The sequence below is a fragment of the Notamacropus eugenii genome, chromosome 6 (genome assembly GCF_028372415.1).
Source record: "Notamacropus eugenii isolate mMacEug1 chromosome 6, mMacEug1.pri_v2, whole genome shotgun sequence".
NCBI classification, from domain to species: domain Eukaryota; kingdom Metazoa; phylum Chordata; class Mammalia; order Diprotodontia; family Macropodidae; genus Notamacropus; species Notamacropus eugenii.
The window spans coordinates 353,208,824-353,231,028 of NC_092877.1; the positions used below are offsets into that span (position 1 = coordinate 353,208,824).

The 22,205-nt window shown below is 38.0% G+C and overlaps 1 protein-coding gene across 1 annotated transcript in view; it reads left to right on the top strand.

Moving 5' to 3' along the window:
- The window catches only part of SLC2A2 (solute carrier family 2 member 2), a 42,602-nt gene extending 21,828 nt beyond the window's left edge, over positions 1–20,774 (top strand). Inside the window, exons 6-11 of the mRNA XM_072618478.1 lie at positions 2,034–2,196; positions 4,032–4,219; positions 6,464–6,568; positions 18,555–18,656; positions 19,257–19,460; positions 19,566–20,774. Of these exons, the coding sequence (XP_072474579.1) occupies positions 2,034–2,196; positions 4,032–4,219; positions 6,464–6,568; positions 18,555–18,656; positions 19,257–19,460; positions 19,566–19,769 (966 nt within the window). The 3' untranslated portion in view covers positions 19,770–20,774. The remainder of the gene's footprint in view (positions 1–2,033; positions 2,197–4,031; positions 4,220–6,463; positions 6,569–18,554; positions 18,657–19,256; positions 19,461–19,565) is intronic.
- Positions 20,775–22,205: the final 1,431 nt, after the last annotated feature.

Consider the following 22,205-nt stretch of genomic DNA (forward strand, 5'->3'; position numbering starts at 1 on the left):
AGGAGAAAGGGAGAAATAGAATGGGACAAATTATCTCTCATAAAAGAGGCAGGCAAAAGACTTTTTAGTGGAGGGAAAAAGAGGGGAGGTGAGAGAAAAAGATGTAGTTTACTCTCATCACATTGAACTAAAGGAAGGAATAAAATGCACACTCATTTTGGTATGAAAACCTATCTTACAATACAGGAAAGTGGGGGAGAAGGGGATAAGCAGGGTGGGGGGGGAGGATGGAAGGGAGGGCAATGGGAGGAGGGAGCAATTTGAAGTCAACACTCTTGGGGAGGGACAGGATCCAAAGAGAGAATAGAAGCAATGGGGGGCAGGATAGGATGGAGGGAAATAATTAGTCTTACACAACACGACTATTATGGAAGTCATTTGCTAAACTACAGAGATATGGCCTATATTGAATTGCTTGCCTTCCAAAGGGAATGGGTGGGGAGGGAGGGGTGAAGAGAAGTTAGAACTCAAAGTTTTAGGAACAACTGTTGAGTACTGTTGTTGCTACTAAGTAATAAGAAATACAGGTAATGGGGTATAGAGAGTTATCTGGCCCTACAGGACAAAAGAGAAGATGGAGACAAGGGAAGGGAGGGATGTTAGAAGAGAGGGCAGATTGGTAATAGGGGCAATTAGAATGCTCGGTGTTTTGGGTGGGGGGAGGGGACAAATGGGGAGAAAATTTGGAACCCAAAATTTTGTGAAAATGAAAGTTAAAAGTTAAATAAATAAATTTTTTTTTAAAAAAAGAATAATTGTTATGATGAGGTTGTTGGAATTCAGAGCCCAGGGGAGACCTCCAAGTTGGTCAGTGATGGATTGAGGATGGGAGCAGGGGCATGTAGGTGGGAAAGTCAAGAAGGGATCTCAGAAGGCAGGCAGAATTTGACTTTTTGTGTCATGGACCTCTTTGGCAGTGTGGTAAAGCCTATGGAAAGGTTCCCCTCTCAGAATAATGGTTTTAAATGAATAAAAAATACATACAATTACAAGAAAAATCAATTGTACTGAAATAGTTACCAAAAATATTTTTTGAAATTCATGGACCCTAGGTTTAGAAACCCTGCTGTCAAGGGGACCAGTGATATCTCAAAGTTCATGTGAGCAATGAATCAACAGAAAGAATTAATGAAGCAAGGCCAAACCCTAGTCCTAGAAGAGCTAGTGCATCTAAGACACTAGGCACGGATCTCTTCCTGGTAAAACAAGACAGGTGCAGCTGCAGGAGCTGAACTCCATGCTGGGGGCCTACTCAGAGGGAAACCCAGGGAAGAACTCAATTCTAGCCACTCAGCATCAAGGTCACAGCAGACCCAGAAGCAGGGGTGTTGACTAAAAATAAATTTTGCCTCCTATTCTGGCACCATACCTCTTGGTAGGTTGGGACTTGGGCTGGGAATATAAATGGCCCCAAATTAAAGGAACAAATAGCAACTTTCTGCCACAGAAATTAAGTTTTTCATGATGTTTGAATAAATATTACAGTTATGCCTTGATTTGCATAATCAACATGTTCCCAAAAAGTTGTGTTTAAATCAAAAACTTTGTCACTTGAAAAAGATTTTAAATGTTCCTTATTTAAACATTTTAAATGTTCTAATTTTTTAAAAAATCTATTCTAAAGCTTTTAATAATAGGGATAATCAGCCCCTAACTTACCTGCATCATTGCTGAGGGTGGGAGTTACAAAGAAGTCAATCTGAAATTGATTTTTAAAAAAGATTTCTTAACAATGAGAGCTACCCAAAGGCGAATGGGATGCTTTTGGGAGACAGTGGATTCACTCACTCAACAGCTCCCAAATAAAGGCTGGCTGACCATCTGTGAAGGGGTTTCTGACTCAGGTGTATGGGTAGGAGTAGATGAAAGGGCCTCTGAGGTCCCTCCCAACACAGCTTTGCTCAGAGCAGAGCACACCAGGAAAATGATTCCACTTACTGTGGGCTGACATATTGCAGGTAGACGCAAGCAGTTACTGGTTAAGGGCTTGTATCTGTTGCATAATTAACACAGCGTGGGTTTGTCTTTTTCAGGTCATTGGACTTGACTTTATCCTAGGCAATGATGACATGTGGCCTGTATTGCTTGGCTTATGTGCAATACCTGCTGTCCTTCAATGTTTGCTACTTTTCTTCTGCCCAGAGAGCCCCAGCTACCTTTATATTAAGCTGGGAGAGGAGCACAAAGCCAGAACGAGTAAGACCCTCAACTACTTGGTTTTTCTCCTAATTGAGTTTTTCTGTGTTTATTTTTGGGAAATCATCTGTAGGCACACCACTCCATCCATCAATAGAACTGATCAATGATTCCCTCCAAATGAAAGCAAATGGTTAACTGTGCTCCCATGGGGAAGGGGGCACCAACCAATGACAATTGTGTTGGGGAATGGAGTTCTTCACCCGCAAACATTCACATGAAGCATATTGGATCACCCAAAGATAATCCCAGATATGCATGTGCGTTGTTAACTGTATAAGCCAAGCTTTTGTTATCTGAGATTTCTCCTCATAGTAGAGAATTACAAATTTAGAACTGGAAAGGATCTTAGAGGTCTTCTGGCCCCAGCCCCCAATTTTGCTGATGAGGAAACTGAGGCAAAGAGAGTAGCTTGTCAAGGATATGAAAGTGCAGTTTATTACTATAGTCATTCCTATGTTTAGGTTCTAATTCTGGGACCATGAAATGCCAGGCAATATTTCCCTCCAAAAAAATTGATAGAAAGGCAAAGGTTGAATTTTCACTCTCTTGTTTAGTATTGATCACAAGGGCTCTAGGCTTGTTAGCTCCCTGGGTTAGGGCATAGAACTGATGACATCAAATTTGTCATTTATTCAATCCCTGAATGAACCAGTTTTACATAGAAGAGGAACTATTCTGTGACCACAGACTATATCCCCCAACCTGTCATTCATTTTGTAAGTGGGAGCCTTAATAATGGTAGCTAGCATTCATAGAACACTTCAAGATTTACCAAATGCTTTATTTATATTTGGTCATTAGATCCTTTCAACAAACCCAGGAACTAGGTGCTATTATTATCCTTATTTTATGGATGAGGAAACTGAGGCTGACAGAGGCTAAGTGATTTGCCTACAGTCACACAACCTGAACTCAGGGCTTCCTGACTCCAAATCTGGCCCCTGCCACTGCATCACCTAGCTGCCTTGAGGTCCCAAGGTGAGACCAGATGAGAGTATGGGCAACGCTCCTGCAAAACCACAGGCACTCCACAAAGTCTCTGTTCTGCTTTGTCCCTTCAGAAATCACAAACTTTTTAAAGTGGGGACCGTGTCTTAGTCCTCCTTTTATTTCCCTCATCCTAATGATCCAGAACAATGATAATTCACCTTATTCATAGTTCTATGTTAAGATATGAGTAAGTCAAACACGGAGAGGTGGCATTTCCCAATGGTTAGGGAGTCAGCCTGGGAATCAGGAAGAGCTTGGATCAAATCTGGCTTCTGACATATACCAGCTGTGTGGTACTTATCAAGTCACTTAATGGGGATGATAATAATAATAACAGGCACTGGGAGTAAGGTACACCTGGGTTCATCTGGCCTCTGATAAATACTGGCTGTGTGACCCTGGGTAAGTCACTTAACCTCAATTCCACCAGAGAAATAACAGTCTAAGATTATGAACTGCTGAGTAGGTACCAATCTGCATTTACAGAAGGAATTTCCGGGTTGTGAGTTCTCTATACCAATGAAATAAAAGGGTCCAGGCCCAAACTGTCCATATTAGGATCATGAATGTAAGCTAAATTTGTTCTGCTGTAAAATAAAGTCAAACTAAATAATCTCTAAGGCCACTCACAACCTTGAGATTCTATGACAAAGACCAGGGAGGTTTTCCTCTTCATATTAAATGTAGCAAATGTTCAACTTTTTCCAAAGTATAGTTTAGTAAATAAAATAAAATTACCATTAGACTATCTCAGTAAGGTCACAGAGCATTCTGACTATTCCATAAACATAATTAAAGATAATGTGAAAGCAATGACTGATAAAAGATCACCTTTGACACAGATTTGAAAAGGCTCAGAGGAGTCTCTGACCCTGCTAAGGACATCATGGAGATGAAAAAAGAAAAAGAAGCAGCTTCAAATGAAAAGAAAGTCTCCATAATTCAGCTTTTCACCATAGCCAGCTACCGGCAGCCCATCCTGGTAGCTCTGATGCTGCACATGGCTCAACAGTTTTCTGGAATCAATGGAGTGAGTTTCCTAATGTTATTCTCATATCCCACATTTCCTAAAGTAATCAGATAAAATGGCACTTACCTAAAGGAGAATCAAGGTAAATGGAGAGAAAGAAAATAAAGTCTTAAGGAAGAAAAACTAGAGAAGAAAGCACAGCTGTCATAGAAAGAATGGTCAAAGACTGGTGGATGTTGGCTCCATCTGCCTCCCAAAGAAGAATGAAAAACCATCTCAATATCCCCCTCCTTAGGGTATATCAAATTCGAAAAATTCTGAGACTGTGCTTTGGGAGTTCTCTAGTTGCTTCAGTAACTAAAGTGGGGAAAAGGAAAAGACATGGTTCTATCAGCTGCTGATCAAATAGACCTAAGACTATATACATACACATATCTGGGTGTATATATGGTATGTATGTATGTGTATATGTACATCTGTAGATATACTGTGTATACAGTGTATTCCTATATATGTGCATATACACAGTGTATAACGATGTATATACTTATATATTATATACACACACCACATATACATTATATACACAGTATATACAACTACCATACATACAATATATACATTATATTCATGGTATATATGTGTATGTGTATGCACAGTATATACCTATATATACATATAGTATACGTGTGTATATGCAGTATATACCTCTCTACGTATATAGGCAGTATACACCCGTATATGTATTTATACATGTATGAATATATGTTTATACAAAGTGTATATATGTATATTTACATGTCTACATATTTATACTGGACAGTTTTGAAAATAATTTATAGACTATATTATATAGCAAGTGGTATGAAATGAAGATTTATGGATTCATACAGAATCCTCTCTGTGTTCTACTGTGCATACAGAAATGCTCTTTTGGGGGGGATATTTAAGATTAAAATTAAATTTCTTTGAAAACATAGTTTTATATATTATAATTAAACATAGAGACAGATCTATAAAAGCAAGTGATAAACATTGCACTCATCCACTTTCCAATTCACCTATATACTTCATTATTTTCTACTTTCTTTTTCCCTTTAATTATTATTATATAATTATTATCTAAAGTTAATTTCATCTATACAGAAATGTTTAAATACTATTAGGCAGGGTGATTTACCTCAGGTTCCTTACCCTAAGGGGTCCTACACTACTCTGAGAATTGTTCTGCCTGTAGGAAATGAGGAAAAAAAATAGGGCAGGTTAACTAGGAAATGAAAAGAAGAAATTGTGATATAATTCTTTTTAAGCCTCTCAAAAGAAGGCTTCCTTAATTGCAATGAGAATAGAACAGGAGTCATTAGATTGGATTCTGGCTGAGGAGGTTCACATTAAACATGATGATGGACTTTTACAATAAGATTAGTTAAATGCTATGGGAATTATGGAATCCACTTTATGGAAGATTATTTTATGATATCTGCCTAGGAATGAGGGGATAGGGTATAATTATTAGCTCCCTTCTAGAAGCCCCTGGTGGCTCCCTGATTCTACAAAGTATTTTGTAGATAAATCCATGATCTCCTTTTGGTAGGTAATTCTTACACTTCCAAATTATAATTATCCTTGCCTTCTCATCCAGCATGATTTCTGTCCATGTCATCCCATAAGCTGGCCCAGTGTGTTCAATGTCTCTCTCTACTTCTTTAAACATTTTGTGGGGACCACAGCAGGACCTGGAATGTCCATATCCACAGCATTCTGCCTTTTTTTTTTTTTTTAACATTCTCTGAGGGCCAGAGCAGTACTCAGGATGTCCATTTATCATGCCCCATTCTGAATCTATGAAATGCCCCTCTCCTTTTGCAATCCTATATTTTTCCTGTATAAGATTTTTAATTAAAAGATAAATTTTTATTTTATCTGTTTATTCTGCATAATATTTTGATGGCACTTCTTCTGTGGAAATCACTCCTGGTAATATACTTCAAGCTTCTCACCACTACTAGATAGCCTTTCAATTGCCCTTTGAATCACCCACAATTCCAATTCTTTGGAGACTGTGATATTCCATGACTTATAAGAATACAGCAACATTGGAAAAATATTGGCATCAGAAAAACTAGTGGCAACATAGGAAAGAATTCTATAGATTTTTAAAATGCTAAGCTTTCAAAATATTAATTACTTTAAACCTTGCAGTCAAGTGAATACCATTCTCCCCATCCTTAATGATCTAGAGAAGTCCAGCAAGCATTTTCTTAGAGTTAATAAAATTGGGTATTTTCTTGTCCCCCACACCAGATCTTCTATTATTCCACCAGTATTTTCTACACAGCTGGTGTAGGGCAACCCATCTATGCAACGATTGGAGTTGGAGTGGTGAACACTATCTTCACAGTTGTCTCTGTAAGTAAACACCCCTAGATAAATAGTATAGTTTTTTCTTTTTCCAGGAAAAAAAAGTAACTTTGTTGAGGTGCAAAGAGGTTTGTGGGATTTTAAGGGTCATAAAAATATATCTTTGTGAGTAAATCACCTCCCCCCTTAGTCAAATGTTGGCATTGTTGAGCAAGTTTATCAGTAATTCTCATTGCGCATCAAAACTTTTTGCTCAATCAAGGGCTTGGAATGTCATGAGCTTCTGTGGTATGATAAGGATGAACTAATTGTACTCTAGAGGTCCCTCCCAGTTCTAATGCTCTTTAAGTGAGTCTGTAAATCAGATAATGCTTTTCCTGAGGTTTGGTTTAAATTAAAAAGCAAGCAATTCCACTGTAGCTCTTATCAGGAACTAACAGTCAAGGAAAACAGCCAGAGGATCCATTTAACCAGATTCACTGCAGTCCAAGTAGAATATGTTTCTAGGAATGGAAAAGATATTGGAATTTTCATAGGGACTTCACCACAGAGAAGAGAATTACATGGAGAAATTGAGAATGGGCAGGTATGGAAGGAACAACATCCTCCCCTCAGTTTCAACCCCATAAGTATGCAAACCGTTGACCAACCTATCAATGGCTTTAATGTCATACTACTATGAATCTTACACTGCATTTTTATAATATGACAGGATAGAAAAGGGAAAGGAGAAAATCATCAAGGCACTAAGAAATGTATCTCCGACCATAATGCAACTTAACTTTTGGGAGAATTTGATTCAACTCAATAGACAGTTACTATTTAAGCAATTAATATGTGCAAGAGTGATGTAATAATGTAATAATGCCAGGCCATGCATCGGGAAGGTGCAGGTTGCCTCTGATCCATACTAAATATGTGACCTTTCGCAAATCACATCAGCTCTAAGACTGAACAGTTGTCCATCTTCACTGAAAAAAGGAATTACCTTGCTAGGAAAGGAATTCTATATACCAATGAAATCACAGGTCTGGACAAAAATAAAAGAATAAAATGTACAAGAAGTTTATCAAGTAGGAGTGGGTTATAATATGTACAGAAACAGGAAAATATGTAGTAATATAAGGATGGAGGGGGCACTACCAACTGTCTGGGGCAGTGACCAAGGTAGAAACCAAGAAAAGTTTCCCATAGTAGGAAGCACTTGAGCTGAACACTGAAAAAAGGAAAGGATTCCAAGAGACAATGGTAAGGGGTACCACCTATAGAAATACAAAGAGACAGAAATGTTGAGTCTGGGGTACAGCTAATGGAACAGTTGGGTTGGAAAATAAGAGTGTGTGAAGGGGAATAATGTAAAATGTTTGGAAAAGTAGGTAGGAACTAGATTGTGGAGGGATGCCAGGTTTGGAAACTAGTATTTTATCCTAAAAGTAATAGAGAACTACATCGTGTTTTTGAACAGGAGAGTAGCATTGTCAAAACTTTGCCAAAGCAAGTTTATTTTGGCATCTCTTTGAAGGATGACTTGGTGGGAAAAGAGAGGGGAGGGCAGGGAGAGAGAGAGAGAAAGAGAGAGAGAGAGAGAGAGAAGAGGACAGGAGAGGACAGGAGAAGGGAAGAGAGGAGAGGAGGGGAAAGGAGAAGAGAGGAGAGGACAGAAGAGGAGAGCAGAGGAGAGGACACAGGAGAGGACAGGAGAAGGGAGGAGAGGAGAGGAGAAGAAAGAAGAGGAGAGGACAGGAGAGGACAGGAGAGGACAGGAGAAGGGAGGAGAGGACAGGAGAGGACAGGAGAAGGGAGGAGAGGAGAGGAGAGCAGAGGAGAGGAGAGGACAGGAGAGCAGAGAAGAGCAGAGGAGAGGAGATCAATTAGAAGGTTATTGCAGTAGTCCAAAATGAAGGTGATGAAAGCCTGAGGTAAGATGGCAGCTGTTCCACTGAAGAGAAGACAGATATAAGAGATGTGGAGGACAGAACTTACAAGACTTGGCAGCTGATTGGATATGAGGTAAAGGGGAGGGGGGCATGGGGGACCTTTCTGATGGTGAGAACCCTCAGTGACAGGGAGGATGGGATACACTCAGTAGAAATAGGGAAGTTTGGGTGAAGGGGTCAAGTGTAGTGGGAAAGATAATCCATCCCATTTTGGATATTGAATTAGAAACAATGATGGATGATCCATGTGGAGCTGTCCACAACCATCACACAGATGCAGGACTGGAGATCAAGAAAGAGATTTGGGTGTTAAATAGTTCCCCAACAACCTGAAAAGTGCAATGTGTCTTTACGGAAACACTTAGCCATTCAGTAAGTGAGCAAGTAAAATCTTGCAAAGTACAGATACTCAATAGCTAGCATTTCTGTAGCAAGGTAGGCTTACAAAACACATCGCATGTTAACTCATTGTTCTTGTGAGGTAGGTGCCATTACAATTGCCATCTTACAAATGAGGAAACTGGGATGCAGAAAAGTTAAGTGACTTGCCCAGGGTTACAAACCAGTGTGTATATGAGGCAGAATTCAAATTCTGGTCTTCCTTACTCTAAGGCCCATGCAAGCCTACTGGGCCCCCTAGTGGGCAATATGTGTTACTGCGATTTGGCAGAGGAAGAAGTCTGTGAGTCAGGGAAAGTTGACAGAGAAGATGATTCTCTGTGAGCTGGTTCTAGAAGGGCAGATATACTTTTTAGTAGGAAAATTTGGGACGACATAGAATTCCAAGTTAAGCAAATGATATGAGCAAAGATTTAGTGTCAGGAATGCCCATATTCAGTTTAGAAGATAACCAGATTGGCTAAAACAGAGGGTTACTGTGGACATGGTAGGTTGGTGCCAGGTTGTAGGAAGCTGTGAATGCCTCTGGACTTTCTCTTTAGGTAATGGGGAACTATTAACTTTGGAGACAGGTTTTTGATCCAGATGAAAGAATTCTTTTAGGAAGTTGGATGGTAGGAGAAAGAGACTGGAGTCAGTGGGACCAACTGTTGTAGTTTTCAAGATGTAAGACAATGAGATTCTGCACAAGTGGTAATGGAAAAAAGGGACAGCCTGGAAGAGATATGGTGAAGAAAGAATTGACATAACTTGGTGAACAATTGGTTATGCTGAACAAGAGGAAAGGATCAAATGATTTCTAACATATTCAAAGTAACTAGCTTGCTCATAGGCTGTGATGAATGGTTCATTTGAAACAATACTTAGATATTAGACTCTGCAAATGAAGACTGCGCTGATTCACTTGAGGTCCATATTTCATGGTGTTCTGTATTTTGCTAATTAAACCTGTTCACATCAGAAAAGAAATTTAATTCTTGAATCAATTCTATCAGGACAGGGAAGAAGATAAGGAACTAAAAGACATAGGCTGACTGTTCAGAGGAAACTCATTTAAACCAATTCATCTAAAGGAAAACAACTGCTGAAGTCAGGGAATATCTGAATTTTTTGTCTACATGAAGCCACACAAGTGGTTTGCCTAAATTTTTCACTTTTCAGCTGGTCATTTTGAAGTCATATCCTTAAATAAGGTCAAATTCAATCAAGCAAAACATTTAGGAGGTGCCTATTATTTTCTAGACACTGGGAGTGGGGAGCACAAAACTGCTTGGAGACACCATTCTTGACCTCAAGGAGAATGTAATTCAGTCAAAGTGAAAGGAATATTAATCATAACAGATGTTAGTTAAACACTTTAAAGTTGGCAGGGCTCCTAGATTCCTTGACCTCTTTAGATTTTCCCAAAAGCTCTGTGAGTTAGGCACTACAGATATTATCCCCATTTTACTGACAAGGAAACTGAGGGTCAGAGAGGTTAAGTGAGTTGCATTATCATATGAAGAGTTAAATGAAAATCAGATGAATTCAGTGAAAAAAAATGAGTAACACATGCTAAGTACCCTAAGTTCAGAGGAATAAGACACCACGAAGGCCTCTAACAGCCCAAGGAGTTTCCATAAAGAAATAAGAGCTTGATCCTGAGCATTTTATGCCTATGTCATTACGGTATTCTATTATAACTACTGCATAATGAAATCCTCCAAAGTGTCACTGGCAAGAAACAAAAGTCAAGAGAAACTGTTCATAATTCAACATTTTCATTTTAAAGAGAAACACAAAAATGGCACTTGATATGGCTATTACCTTGTAACTACAAGAGTCAATCAGCAATTGTTTATTAATGCCTAGTGAATGTAAGGTCCTGCACTAAGCGCTTCAGGGAACCACAGAGAAGTATGGAATAGCCAGTTGGGGAAAGAAGATAACTCATACTACAGGAGGATGTCATAATTCAATTTAATAAACTTTTATTACAAACTAAGTATTGCATGATGCTTTCAAGGCACTGGGAATATAGAGATGAAAAATGGTTCAGCCTCAGCCCCTAATAAAATCATAATACTACTGTAATGGGATATCTACATAGATATACATGATACAAAGTAGAGTGTAACTGAAAGCAAAGAAAAGGCATAGTCAAAAAGGAAAGAAGGAAGGAAGAGAGGGAGGGAGGAAAAAAGGGAGAGAGGGAGGAAGGGAGGGAGGAAAGAAGGGAGGGAGGGAAAGAAAAGAAAGAAAAAAGAAACAAAGAAAAGAGCATCAATAAAGCATTTTTTAAAAAGTAAAGGATAATGAAGAGACTGTAAAGAGACTCTGTAACTTGCAATGACCATGGAGTCCTCAACAGAAGTTTTGAGGAATGGATATGGATAGTTCTCAGTGATTTCTCTTTAGAACTTACTGAATTTGTGATGTCAATGGGTTGTGCAGTGGAGCTATTTAGCAGATAGGTCATGTGAGATTGAAGCTTGGAAAAAAGATGAGGGATAGAGAAATAGGAAAAGAATGGAGAAAAGGTCATCAGGCTTAATTAAGAAATCATTAGTAAACTTATAGAGTGGTTACAGTCAAATAGTAGTGATGTTAGAAGACTGCAAAAAGTTAAGATGTGAATGAAAGTTGAGGAAGCAGAGGCAGCCAATGTAGACAATTATTTCTAGAAGTTTTCAAAAATTAATCAAAGGAAAGAGAAATATAACATAAAACAGGATCAAGAAAAGCATTTGTTAGGTTTTAAGGAAGTTAAAGCCTAAGATATATTTGTATGTGGATGGGAAAGAGTTAGTAGATAAGGAGAGAGTGGAGATTAGAGGCAGGGGATCATCACAGGGACAGGCTCCTAGAAGAAATAGGAGGGGATGAAAATTAAGGGCACCAATATTGATAGGTTGTCTTAATGAGATAAAAGTTCAGCTCTTGCTAAGGTACCGGTGTAAGAGGAGGAAATGAAGGGTAATGTACATGGTAAGTGTGTGTAGTAGGGAGAAGAAGGAGATAATAATGGATGGACTCAGTTTTTCCAGTTAAGTGGGAGATGAAATCCTCTGTTGAAGAGGAAACAGTGAATTAGGAGAATTTAAGAGAGAATGGAATGATTGGAATAGAGAGTGTGATAAAGTGTCAATCAAGGAAGAATGAATAGATTGCTTTGCAATAATGAAAATTCGTTTGAGATTCAAATTTGTAGTAGACACAGACAACACAATAGTGAGGCTTCCTCCAACAGCCTTCAGCAGCATATGAGTAGAAACAGAGAAGGTGGGTGGATGGGTGCTGGTGGCAGGACAGTCAGGTTTTGGCAAGGCTTGATCAGAGAGTGTGCAAGAGGGCAATGTATTCAAAGATGGAGGCCAGCACATTGTTGAATCAGTTCATTACAGGGTCAAGAATGCAAACACTGGAAAGTAAGGCTAGAGCAAGGGTGATGAACACAGAAACTGGGAGATATGGAAGGCTTCAAGACTATGGTGAGGATGAAGAATAGATTATTAATGAGGAGTTTAAGATGGAACGACAAGAGGTTATGATTAAAGAGAGGAACTGTAGTTCAGAAATATGAGGATATATGGAAAATGGTAAGATTTAAGATGTGTAGTATGTGGCTTAATCATTTATCTAGTTAGAATAAATCTAATCTAACACTTTCTCTTACAGAAGAGGAAATGAAGGCTCAGAGAAGGCTGCCTGAGGCAGGTAGGAGATATTAGAAGTAGGAACTGAGTTCAGGTCCATGACTCCAAAGCCAATGCTATAGCCTTTGAGAATTCATGAGGCATAAAAATAAGTTTTTAGCGGAGACAGTACATAGAGGTGGTAGTTGGTATAAAAAAAAAAGTTGACTTAAGACTCATATCAATGCAATGACCAACCATGGTTCCAGAGGACTGGTGATGAAGTGTGCCGCCTCTGTCCTGATGGAGAGGTGCAGGATGTCATATTCTTTCAGATACGCTCAATGCAGGTGTTTGTGCTTCTCGATTATGAATATTTATTACTTCGATTTTGTTTTTCTTCTTTTTTCCCAGGATAGGAGAGATGGGAGGAGAAAAAAATAGATGTTTGGTCATTGGGGGAAAACAACAAATACAATGAAAATAAATTCAATACACCCCCAAAATATATACTGGGCCTAGGAGGCAGTCTCTGTAACTGTGTAAAGGGCCTGAGCTTGAAGTGACTAGACCTCTGAGTCTGCTCTTTGGAGACAAAGTAGACTTTTCCATGTCCCATGTCTTACATATTCTGCATCTGGGTGGTAGCTGCCCTGGCCTAGTTCAAGGAAACACTTTGCCTTCACTTGACATGGATTTTAGAGTTTATTTTGAAAATAAAGATCATTCTTTGGATACAATAATTGTTATTTTCAGAACTAGAAGAAATTGGCACTAAGTAAGCATAGTGAGGAAATGGTTTCATTTTATCTTTTTGACATAACGTAACAACAATACAAACAAGCACTGAAAGTTATAAAAACAATCATCATCTTAGGGTCATGTTAGGATACTGGCAAGATTCAATCAAGATTTTCATTCTTTTCCACAAATTCATTCCCCATGGTGATTATAGAAACACTATTATTACATCTATCTGAAGAGTCTGTCTAAACTGGCACTTCGCCTAGAGTCTATGAATTTGTCTTGTTTAATATGTTAATATGTTAATAACTATTTCAATATTCAAATTGGTTTCTCTCTCAATCCTTTGGAGTTTAAAAAACATATGCATTTGAAAGCATTATTCTGGGTTCACCAGACTACCAAAATGATCCATAGTATAAAAGAGGTTAAGAAAATCTGCTCTCAACTCAGATTTGATGTTCTGTGATATAAAACAGAAGGGTTTTTATTTGGCATCTGTCAAATTCAACATTCCTCACAAGTACATATTGAGAGCTTCTGACTCTATAACATGGGCTTGTAGCTTGGAGTCTATGGAGTCACAGGGACCCATGGATAGATTGGGGAGGTGGGGGTTGATTAACTTTAAAAAAAATTTTTATTAAGTTTAATTTTTTGTAATCCTATATATTTTATTTTATGCCTTTTTTATTTTATGCATTTTAAAACATCATTCAGAGAAGGGATCCATAGACTTTCCTAGACTGATTTCCAGAGGGCAGCCAGTGTACCCATGTGTATATCCATTCAATTTGTGTATCCATGATGCACAAAAAAGTTAACAATCCTTATTCTCTAGGTAATTATTTCAGTATGGCTGACTTACCAAGAGATTAGTGAGCCCATTCAATGTGCTAAATTTTGGAAAAACCATACAAGGGATTTCCCTTCTGTGATTCACTGACCCTCACAATGGGGAGCCCAACACCTGGCAGGAAATTATTCCATTCAACAAACAGTAGGCTTGGCCAATTATACCTTGTAAAGATTATCTTTAAAGGAAAGGCCTCAATTACACACATACCCAAAAGTGTAGTTGACAGAGTTGTCAATTATCATTCCCTAAATTCCATCCTTTCAAAGGAAGAGTTCATCAGAAGAAGAAGCAGGTATACTCCATTGCACTAGTTAAGTTCAAAACTGTATGCTTCTGATATTTGGATCAGGTTAAGAATGCTGATATGACAGTGATCATAATTTGACATTTTAACTCAACAGTCTGGGAAGTGAGTTGGAAAAGCTGGTACATGTTTAATGCCAGGATTTAAGGTCTGTGCTGTAGACAAAGTCCTGGGGATTTCTATCATTGACCTTATAAATCAGAGTAAATGGAAACTTCACTGTTTTTTAACACAAGCTTAGAACTTGTAGGAAATCAACCAGGAAAAGTAAAATTTATAGCATCTGATCTTTGTTTATCAATTAAACTGAATAAAATGTTAGAGGTGGTTGGCACACAGGAGAAAAGTGCTGACTATGCAAATCAATTTAATTCAGTTCATGACTCATTTAACTCAGGCTTTCAACAAACATTTGAAGTGCCTAAAGTACACAAAGCATTGTTGGAGCTACAATGGATAGATCCTGTTCTCAAAGAACTTTAAATCCAATAGGAGAGATGACATAGAGAAATAACTAAAACACACAGTAGAATATGAACATAGGATAAGAACAAAGTAGTATTGAGAAGGAAATGCTTCCATTGGCAGTGGTGATCAAGGTTTTGGGAGTGGGGGGAGTGGAGAATGGTATTTGAGCTGGAATTTGAAGAAAAGTTAGAAATGGTGAGGGGCAATAAAAGGTATTACAGGCAAAGAACAGAAGGAGCAAAGGCACAAAAGGAGCAAAGTGCACAACACATTCGGGCAGCAACATGCAGTCCAGATTGAATCATGGGTGCATGGTTCAGAGGGGAGAATCTTAAGATTATGAAGGGAAGGTAGACTGGGAAACCTTAAACTGAAGAGCTCAGACATTTGGAATTTAGTCAGTAAACATTTGGGAGTCATTCAAAGTTTTTGAATAGGGAAATAACATGATCAAACTTTTATTTAAGGAAAATTAATTTGGCAACAATGTGGGATCAACTAGAAAAAAAGAAAAATTTAAGCAGGGAGAACAAGGAAACTACTCCAAGAGGTGAGAAAGAAAATAGTGATAGCCTAAAGTAAGGTCATGTAAATGGATATGGAGATGAAGAATTGCATTGAGAGATTTTGCCAAAGTAAAGTGGACAGAACTTGGCCATGGGAGGGATGGAAAAGGAAGGAGTCATTGGAAATACCGAAATTGTGAGCCATGGAGAGTAATAGTACCATTAAAAGGAAAAGGAAAGTCAGGCAAATTAACAGGATTAGGGCAAAATGTTCTTTTGGGATTGGGATTTGGGTTACTAGTGGTTTATCTTAGTGGAGATGACTGGGAGACAATAGTATATGAAAGTCAGAAGCAAAAGAGAGAGGTAAGGCTTTCAAGGCTTTTCTTCAACCTCCCACTTTAGAGGAGATGATCCTCAGTCATCAGTGATCACCTCTCTTAAGTATCTTTCATCCTTCTGCCACTGTCTCCTTTTCATTTGCTCATTATCATGCAAATTGCTTTTAAAAGTCTCTCCTTGAGTCTTCTTGTCTACCTTTAGTCCCGTCTTTCTCCAGCACAACATTCTGAAAGCAATGTCTCCATTTCTCCTTAATTTCTTGCTATATGTTTTCTTCCACACTCCTTTAACTACTGAAACTGCTGGAACTACTCTCTCATAAGTCATCAGTGGTTTATTAATCAGAAAAATCATTTATTATTTTCAGTTCTCATCATTCTTGATAGCTCAGTATTTGAGAGTATTGGCCATCACTCCCTCCTGTGTGTCATGTCTTCCCCTCAGGTTCAAAAACACACTATCCCGTTTCTCCTCCTAACCCTCTATTCACTCCTTCCATGTTTCTTTTGCTGGTTCCCCCCTCTCCTCCCAATCTCTTTATGGAGGTATTTACAAGTATATGTTTTATTTCTCTTCTCTGTATACCTTTGTCTTTGACAATCATTTTCATTCTTATACGTTCAACCACTATATCTATGCAAATAATTCCCAAATATTAGTTCAGGAAGAAATCTGAGAAATCATCCAGTCTAAACCCCTAATATTATAAATAACAAAATTAAAACCCTGAGAGAACAGATGAATCCAAGGGGTTGAACTCAAAAATACACTTATCTTTCCACTACCCCATGGGCATCTCTTTTCTGAACTCCAGGCCTACATCTCCAAAATCCATCATCACCTAGAGGGTCCATGAGAAAGTCAAACTTAACCTGTCCAAAACTCATTCTTATTCTCATCTTTCCCCTTAAAACTGCCTCTCATTCGCATTTAACATTTTAATCTATGGTACCACCATTCTTTCCCATAATTCAATCCTTGATGCTGCTTTTGGTGCTTCCTTCTCTTTCACCTCTCACTTTTGATATTCAGTCACCAAGTCCTTTTGATTTCTCCTCCCCAAGCCTCTTAGATCTTTTCCCTTCCCTTCTACTCCCACTACTACCACCCTAATAGAAGTTCTCATTATTACCTTCCGGGTCTGTTGCAATAAAAGTTTCTTAATACACCCTTGACACATAGCTCTCAGCTCCTTCCTCCATCTTTGAAATCACTGGTAAAATCATATTTCTAATGCATAGACCTGGTCATTCTTTTGTTTAAAATTCTCAGAGTTTCCCTAAAACCTACCAAAGTTCATACTGCTTTCCTTGGCATTTAAGACTTTTTATATTCTGTCACAGTTTTCCATTTTTTTAATTTTATTTTAAGAATTTTATTTTCCCTAGTTACATGTAAAAACAATTTTCAACATTAGTTTTTAAAACTTTGAGTTCCAAATTCTCTCCATTCCTTTCTCCCCACTCCTCCTCATTAAGAAGGCAAGAACTTCAACAGAGGTTATACACATGCAGTTATGCAAAACATATCCATGATAGTTATGTTGTGAAAGAAAGACAAAAAAACTCAAGAAAAATAAAGAAAGTTTAAAAAGTATGCTTCAATCTGTATTCAGACAACATCAGTTCTTTTTCTGGGAATGGATAACATACTTCATTCTAAGTCCTTCAGAGTTATCTTGGATTGTTGCATGGCTGAGAACAGCTAAGTCATTCACTGCTGGTCATCTTACAATACTGCTATACCTTTGTACACAACAATTTTCCATTCTTATCATGTATTACTCATCTCCAGAGACTTTAGACTCTATGGACTATTCCCTTTCTTCACATTTCCCAACCTAGAAACACTGGTTCTCTCTGGTTTTCCCCAGTTCTCTCCCCTCCAGGTCTGCACATGTTCTGCCTTCCCTTTCCCTCTTCTGCTGTTGAATTCCTGCTCATCCTTTAAAATCCAAATCAAATGCCATTAAGCCTTGCCTGATGACCTTACTTTGATCCTTCCACTTATTAGTAATCTTACTCTTCTTGAGAAAGAGCTCTAGATTCAGGAGTCAGAGGACCTGTATTCAAACCCTAAGTCTGCTACTTGGCCAATCACTTCACCTTCCTAGGCTTCTCCTCTGTTGAGTGAGAGGGCTGGACTAGATGATCTCTAATGACTCTTCCAGCTCTAAATCAGATGACCCTATTACTCACATGACACTTAATTTAGCAACTCTCTAATGTACTTATCATATAATAATGTGTGTTATAATTTGCCTGTGCTTGTGTCTTATCTCTCTACTAGATCATAAGTTCCGTGAGACTGGGGGCTAGGTCTATTATACATTTTGTATTTTCCTAAAAGCCTTGGAAACAAAATGGGCACTGAGTAAATGTTTGTAGAAGGAATGAATGAATAATACATGCATCTGGAAGTTTTTAGAAGTTTAGATGAAGGTGAACACTAAAGCTATGGGAGCAAACGAGGTCCTCATGGGAAAGAGTATAGAGTATCAGGGAAAGAGTATGGAGACAAGAACTCCAGGGAATGCCTTCATTTAGAGGGGGAGAGGAAGAAGAGAATGCAGTGAAGGACACAGAGCAGTTCAAGCCATTCAGAGAAGTAGATATTGAATAATTATTGAGAAAGTCTATTCCAAATCATTTTGCTGTCCTAGTAAAATTTACTCTAAATTAGATTCCCCAACTATGAAATGAAATATTATCTTACTCTTAATTCAACTTAAAGATTAAATAAATTCATAGACATTAAAGTTTCTTGGAAGCAAAAAACCTATAATTTCAAGGTGACCTCATGTGGCAGCATTTCTAGCTAAAAACAAAAATTCTTCATTTAATTTTTTTGAACTTTCCCAGGTGTTCCTTGTGGAGAAAGCAGGGAGGCGTTCATTATTCCTGGTGGGCATGGCAGGGATGATTGTATGTTCCATTGCTATGACAGTGGGCCTCGTATTGTTGGTGAGTTTGGTGTTGGCCAAGGTTTTCTCTTTAGTCACACAGAGGGGTACATATATGCTTTAAAAAGACATAGCATTTATTTTTTAAAATATTATGTTAGCTTTGAGAATCAAGCAGGAGGGAATATTAAAGGCAAGTATATAAAAGAAGTAAAAGAGAATCACTGACCTCAAAGAGAGCTGAATTACTTCATTAAGTTGGAAAAGTAAATATTTTACATGTCTGTAAATTATATGGGAATGACAAAGACGGGGTCATGGAAATGGTAGTACTTTCAAGATGTCATGGAAGTCAACTTAGTTCACAGGCCAGGAACTCTACCTGCTTATCACACCAGGTTAGGCCTTCTAATCAGCTGTATTGCTCATAACTTACCTGGGTTGACGACCCTCATCACAAGAAGCACCATAGAAGAGGTCTTATGATTAAACTCAAAGCATTGAGCCATGATTCAGAAGAAAAAACCTTCCATTTGATTGAATGTAAAACAACTTTTCAGAGAGATGGGCAAGAGATCTCTGTAGTATGGATTTCAGCATATGGCTACTTTGGGATTAAAAAAGACATTAACTGGTGAAATCTTCATCTACTTTCTCTCAGGACCGATTTAGCTGGATGAGTTATGTGAGCATGACAGCAATCTTTCTCTTTGTGAGTTTCTTTGAAATTGGACCAGGACCGATCCCCTGGTTCATGGTGGCTGAATTTTTCAGCCAAGGACCACGGCCTGCAGCTATTGCCATTGCTGCCTTCTGCAACTGGACCTGCAATTTCCTTGTGGCCTTGAGTTTCCAATACATTGCAGTAAGAGACCTTATACTGTATAAGTTTGCTGACCACATTAGCATCAGGAGAAGCAGGCCTCCACAGTGACTCATTATGTTTCTATCTCTCCTTTTCTCACCATAGGGTTTTTGTGGACCTTACGTGTTTACCCTCTTCTCTGCAGTGCTTCTCGGCTTTACTCTGTTTATATTTTTCAAAGTTCCAGAAACCAAAGGAAAGTCTTTTGAAGAAATTGCTGCAGAATTTCGTAAGAAGAAGGGGCGTTCTCCTAAAGGACCCAAAACCACAGTTGAACTCGAATACCTTGGAGCCAAGGAGAACATGTAAAAAAAACCCAAAAAATCCAGGCAGCAAGACATGGAAGCAAGACTTACTTTGCATAGGACTCTTCTAAAGAACTAAGTGTCAAAATCCTGAATGAGTTTATTTTTTTAAGAAACATGAAAAACCCCAAGAGGGACTTTGGCTGCTTCTATTTACAGGATTCTGGTGATAAATATTAGGGTGGCAGATTATTAGGTTCTAATATTCCTATCTTCCTATCTAATATTCTCTTCCTTGTCTTCAAGACTCAAGGCAAAAAAAACAAGAAAACAGCAGAAGAAAGATATACAAGATCTATTTCTGCTCAGCAAACTATTAGGTTCTTAGGAATATTACCACAGTATCACTACATATCTAAAGCCACAGCTAATATATATGAATTTGGACATATGAAAATTGGAATTTTCCCATCCACAACTCTTGTGCAAAACAAGATCAAGTGGTAACAAGATCCATGTCACAACAGAGAAGTGTGACCCATGTCTCACTTCTTTGATTCTCTCTCTCCAAAGCTTCTTGCCATTTTCAATATTCTTATTGGTCTAATATTACTTTTTGTATTTTCATGTACATTTTTTCCAGTACTTATGTGTATATTTTAACATGCATTTTTGGAGGATAAAAGTCTATTTTCTTATTTGTTGGTTTAGAAAGGTGAATCTATCTTTAGGCATTTAGCTTAGATTTTAGAGTCCTTATTTAAGGAAAAAAAATCTTGCTAGGCTAGTATTGAAAATTTTTTTTTTTTTACCAAGGTCAAAAGCTATGAATTGTGTTATCAGCTCACAAGTAAAAGCAGGATAATGTCCTAAAAACATAACTTTTTAAAAATAGGTTTTAATTTGTCAATATACATTGGACTTGTGGGCAGTGGTTCTGAATCACACTAACTGGACTATTCATTCAGTCTAAATAGTAACAGAAATAGTCAAGGGTCAAGGAGGAACCAAGTAAAAGAAATTGTGTCAGTTGAGCAGTATTCATGAATAAAAGAGTATTTCCACATAACGGTTATTTTGTGACTGTGGCTATGTCTGTCGAACAACAAAAGGACTGATCTTTTTAATCAGTTTGATGGAGGAAACACGTTTCTGCCTTCCCTTTCCCTCTTCTGCTGTTGAATTCCTGCTCATCCTTTAAAATCCAAATCAAATGCCATTAAGCCTTGCCTGATGACCTTACTTTGATCCTTCCACTCATTAGTAATCTTACTCTCCTTGAAAAAGAACTCTAGATTCAGGAGACAGAGGACCTGCATTCAAACCCTAAGTCTGCTACTTGGCCAATCACTTCACCTTCCTAGGCTTCTCCTCTGTTAAGTGAGAGGGCTGGACTAGATGATCTCTAATGACTCTTGCAGCTCTAAATCAGATGACCCTATTACTCATATGACACCTCCTCCTGTGGTGTCACAGAGACTAGATTGAAGGAGCCACACTGATAATATCATGAATCCTTGAAATATTTACTCGAACTATAAGCATAATCACACTCCAGACATTGTGCCAAGCTCTGGAGATGCAAAGAAAGGAAAAAAAAAAAAAAAAAAAACAGTCCCTCAAACACCATACATTCTAATGGGGGAGACATGGAAAATATTTAGGTCCGTACAATATATGGAGAGAATAGATGCAAGGTACTCTGAGAAGGGAAGGCACTAGCAGCTAGTGGAACTGGTTTTGAACAGGGTCTTGAAGGAGAAACTAAAGAAGTGATTTAATTTTTTGCTTCTCAGAAAATTATTTTTGCATCTTATAAAAACAGCGCACAAATATACAACTTGTTCACCTTAACCCATGATATTTTAAGCACAACATTTTTGTGAAAACGTATGGAAAGTTTTCTGATTAAAGCTGGATTTCTCCAAGTCACAAAACAGGTTGAAAGTTGAGAAGGGGAGGAGGGAGAAAGGCCACAGGGATTTAATGTTTGTTTAAATGTCAAAAATGTTCAATTTTGGCCTTGATTAAATTGGTCAATTCTGCCAAATATAACTAATCTATCAAAAAATATTAACTCATGAGGCTATTGTCAGTTTAATTATAGTGCCAAATTCAATTCAACCATTCATCAAACATGCAGTGAATACTTTTTACGTCCAAGGCACAATGCCAGGCAGTGAGGGTCTTTTAAAAATGAAAAGATCTATACAGCTTGCCATCTACGAACTTGCAAATCTAGTGAACAGTTCAGTTAAACCATTTTATTCTGTGACTTAGAAATCTAAGTAGAGGCAATTTATAGGAATTGTAGTTCAAATACAAACATCACACAAAACCCGCTGGCAGTTATTTATACTCTGAATTTACAACCTCCTGAATAGTTATACTGAGTGTTAAGTAAACATAAAGTTTAAATATTCTCAGAGGTTGCTTTCAACAGGAAGGTGATGTTGAAGTCAGTACGTTGAAATGACAAAAGTCTTCCTTTACCACTAAA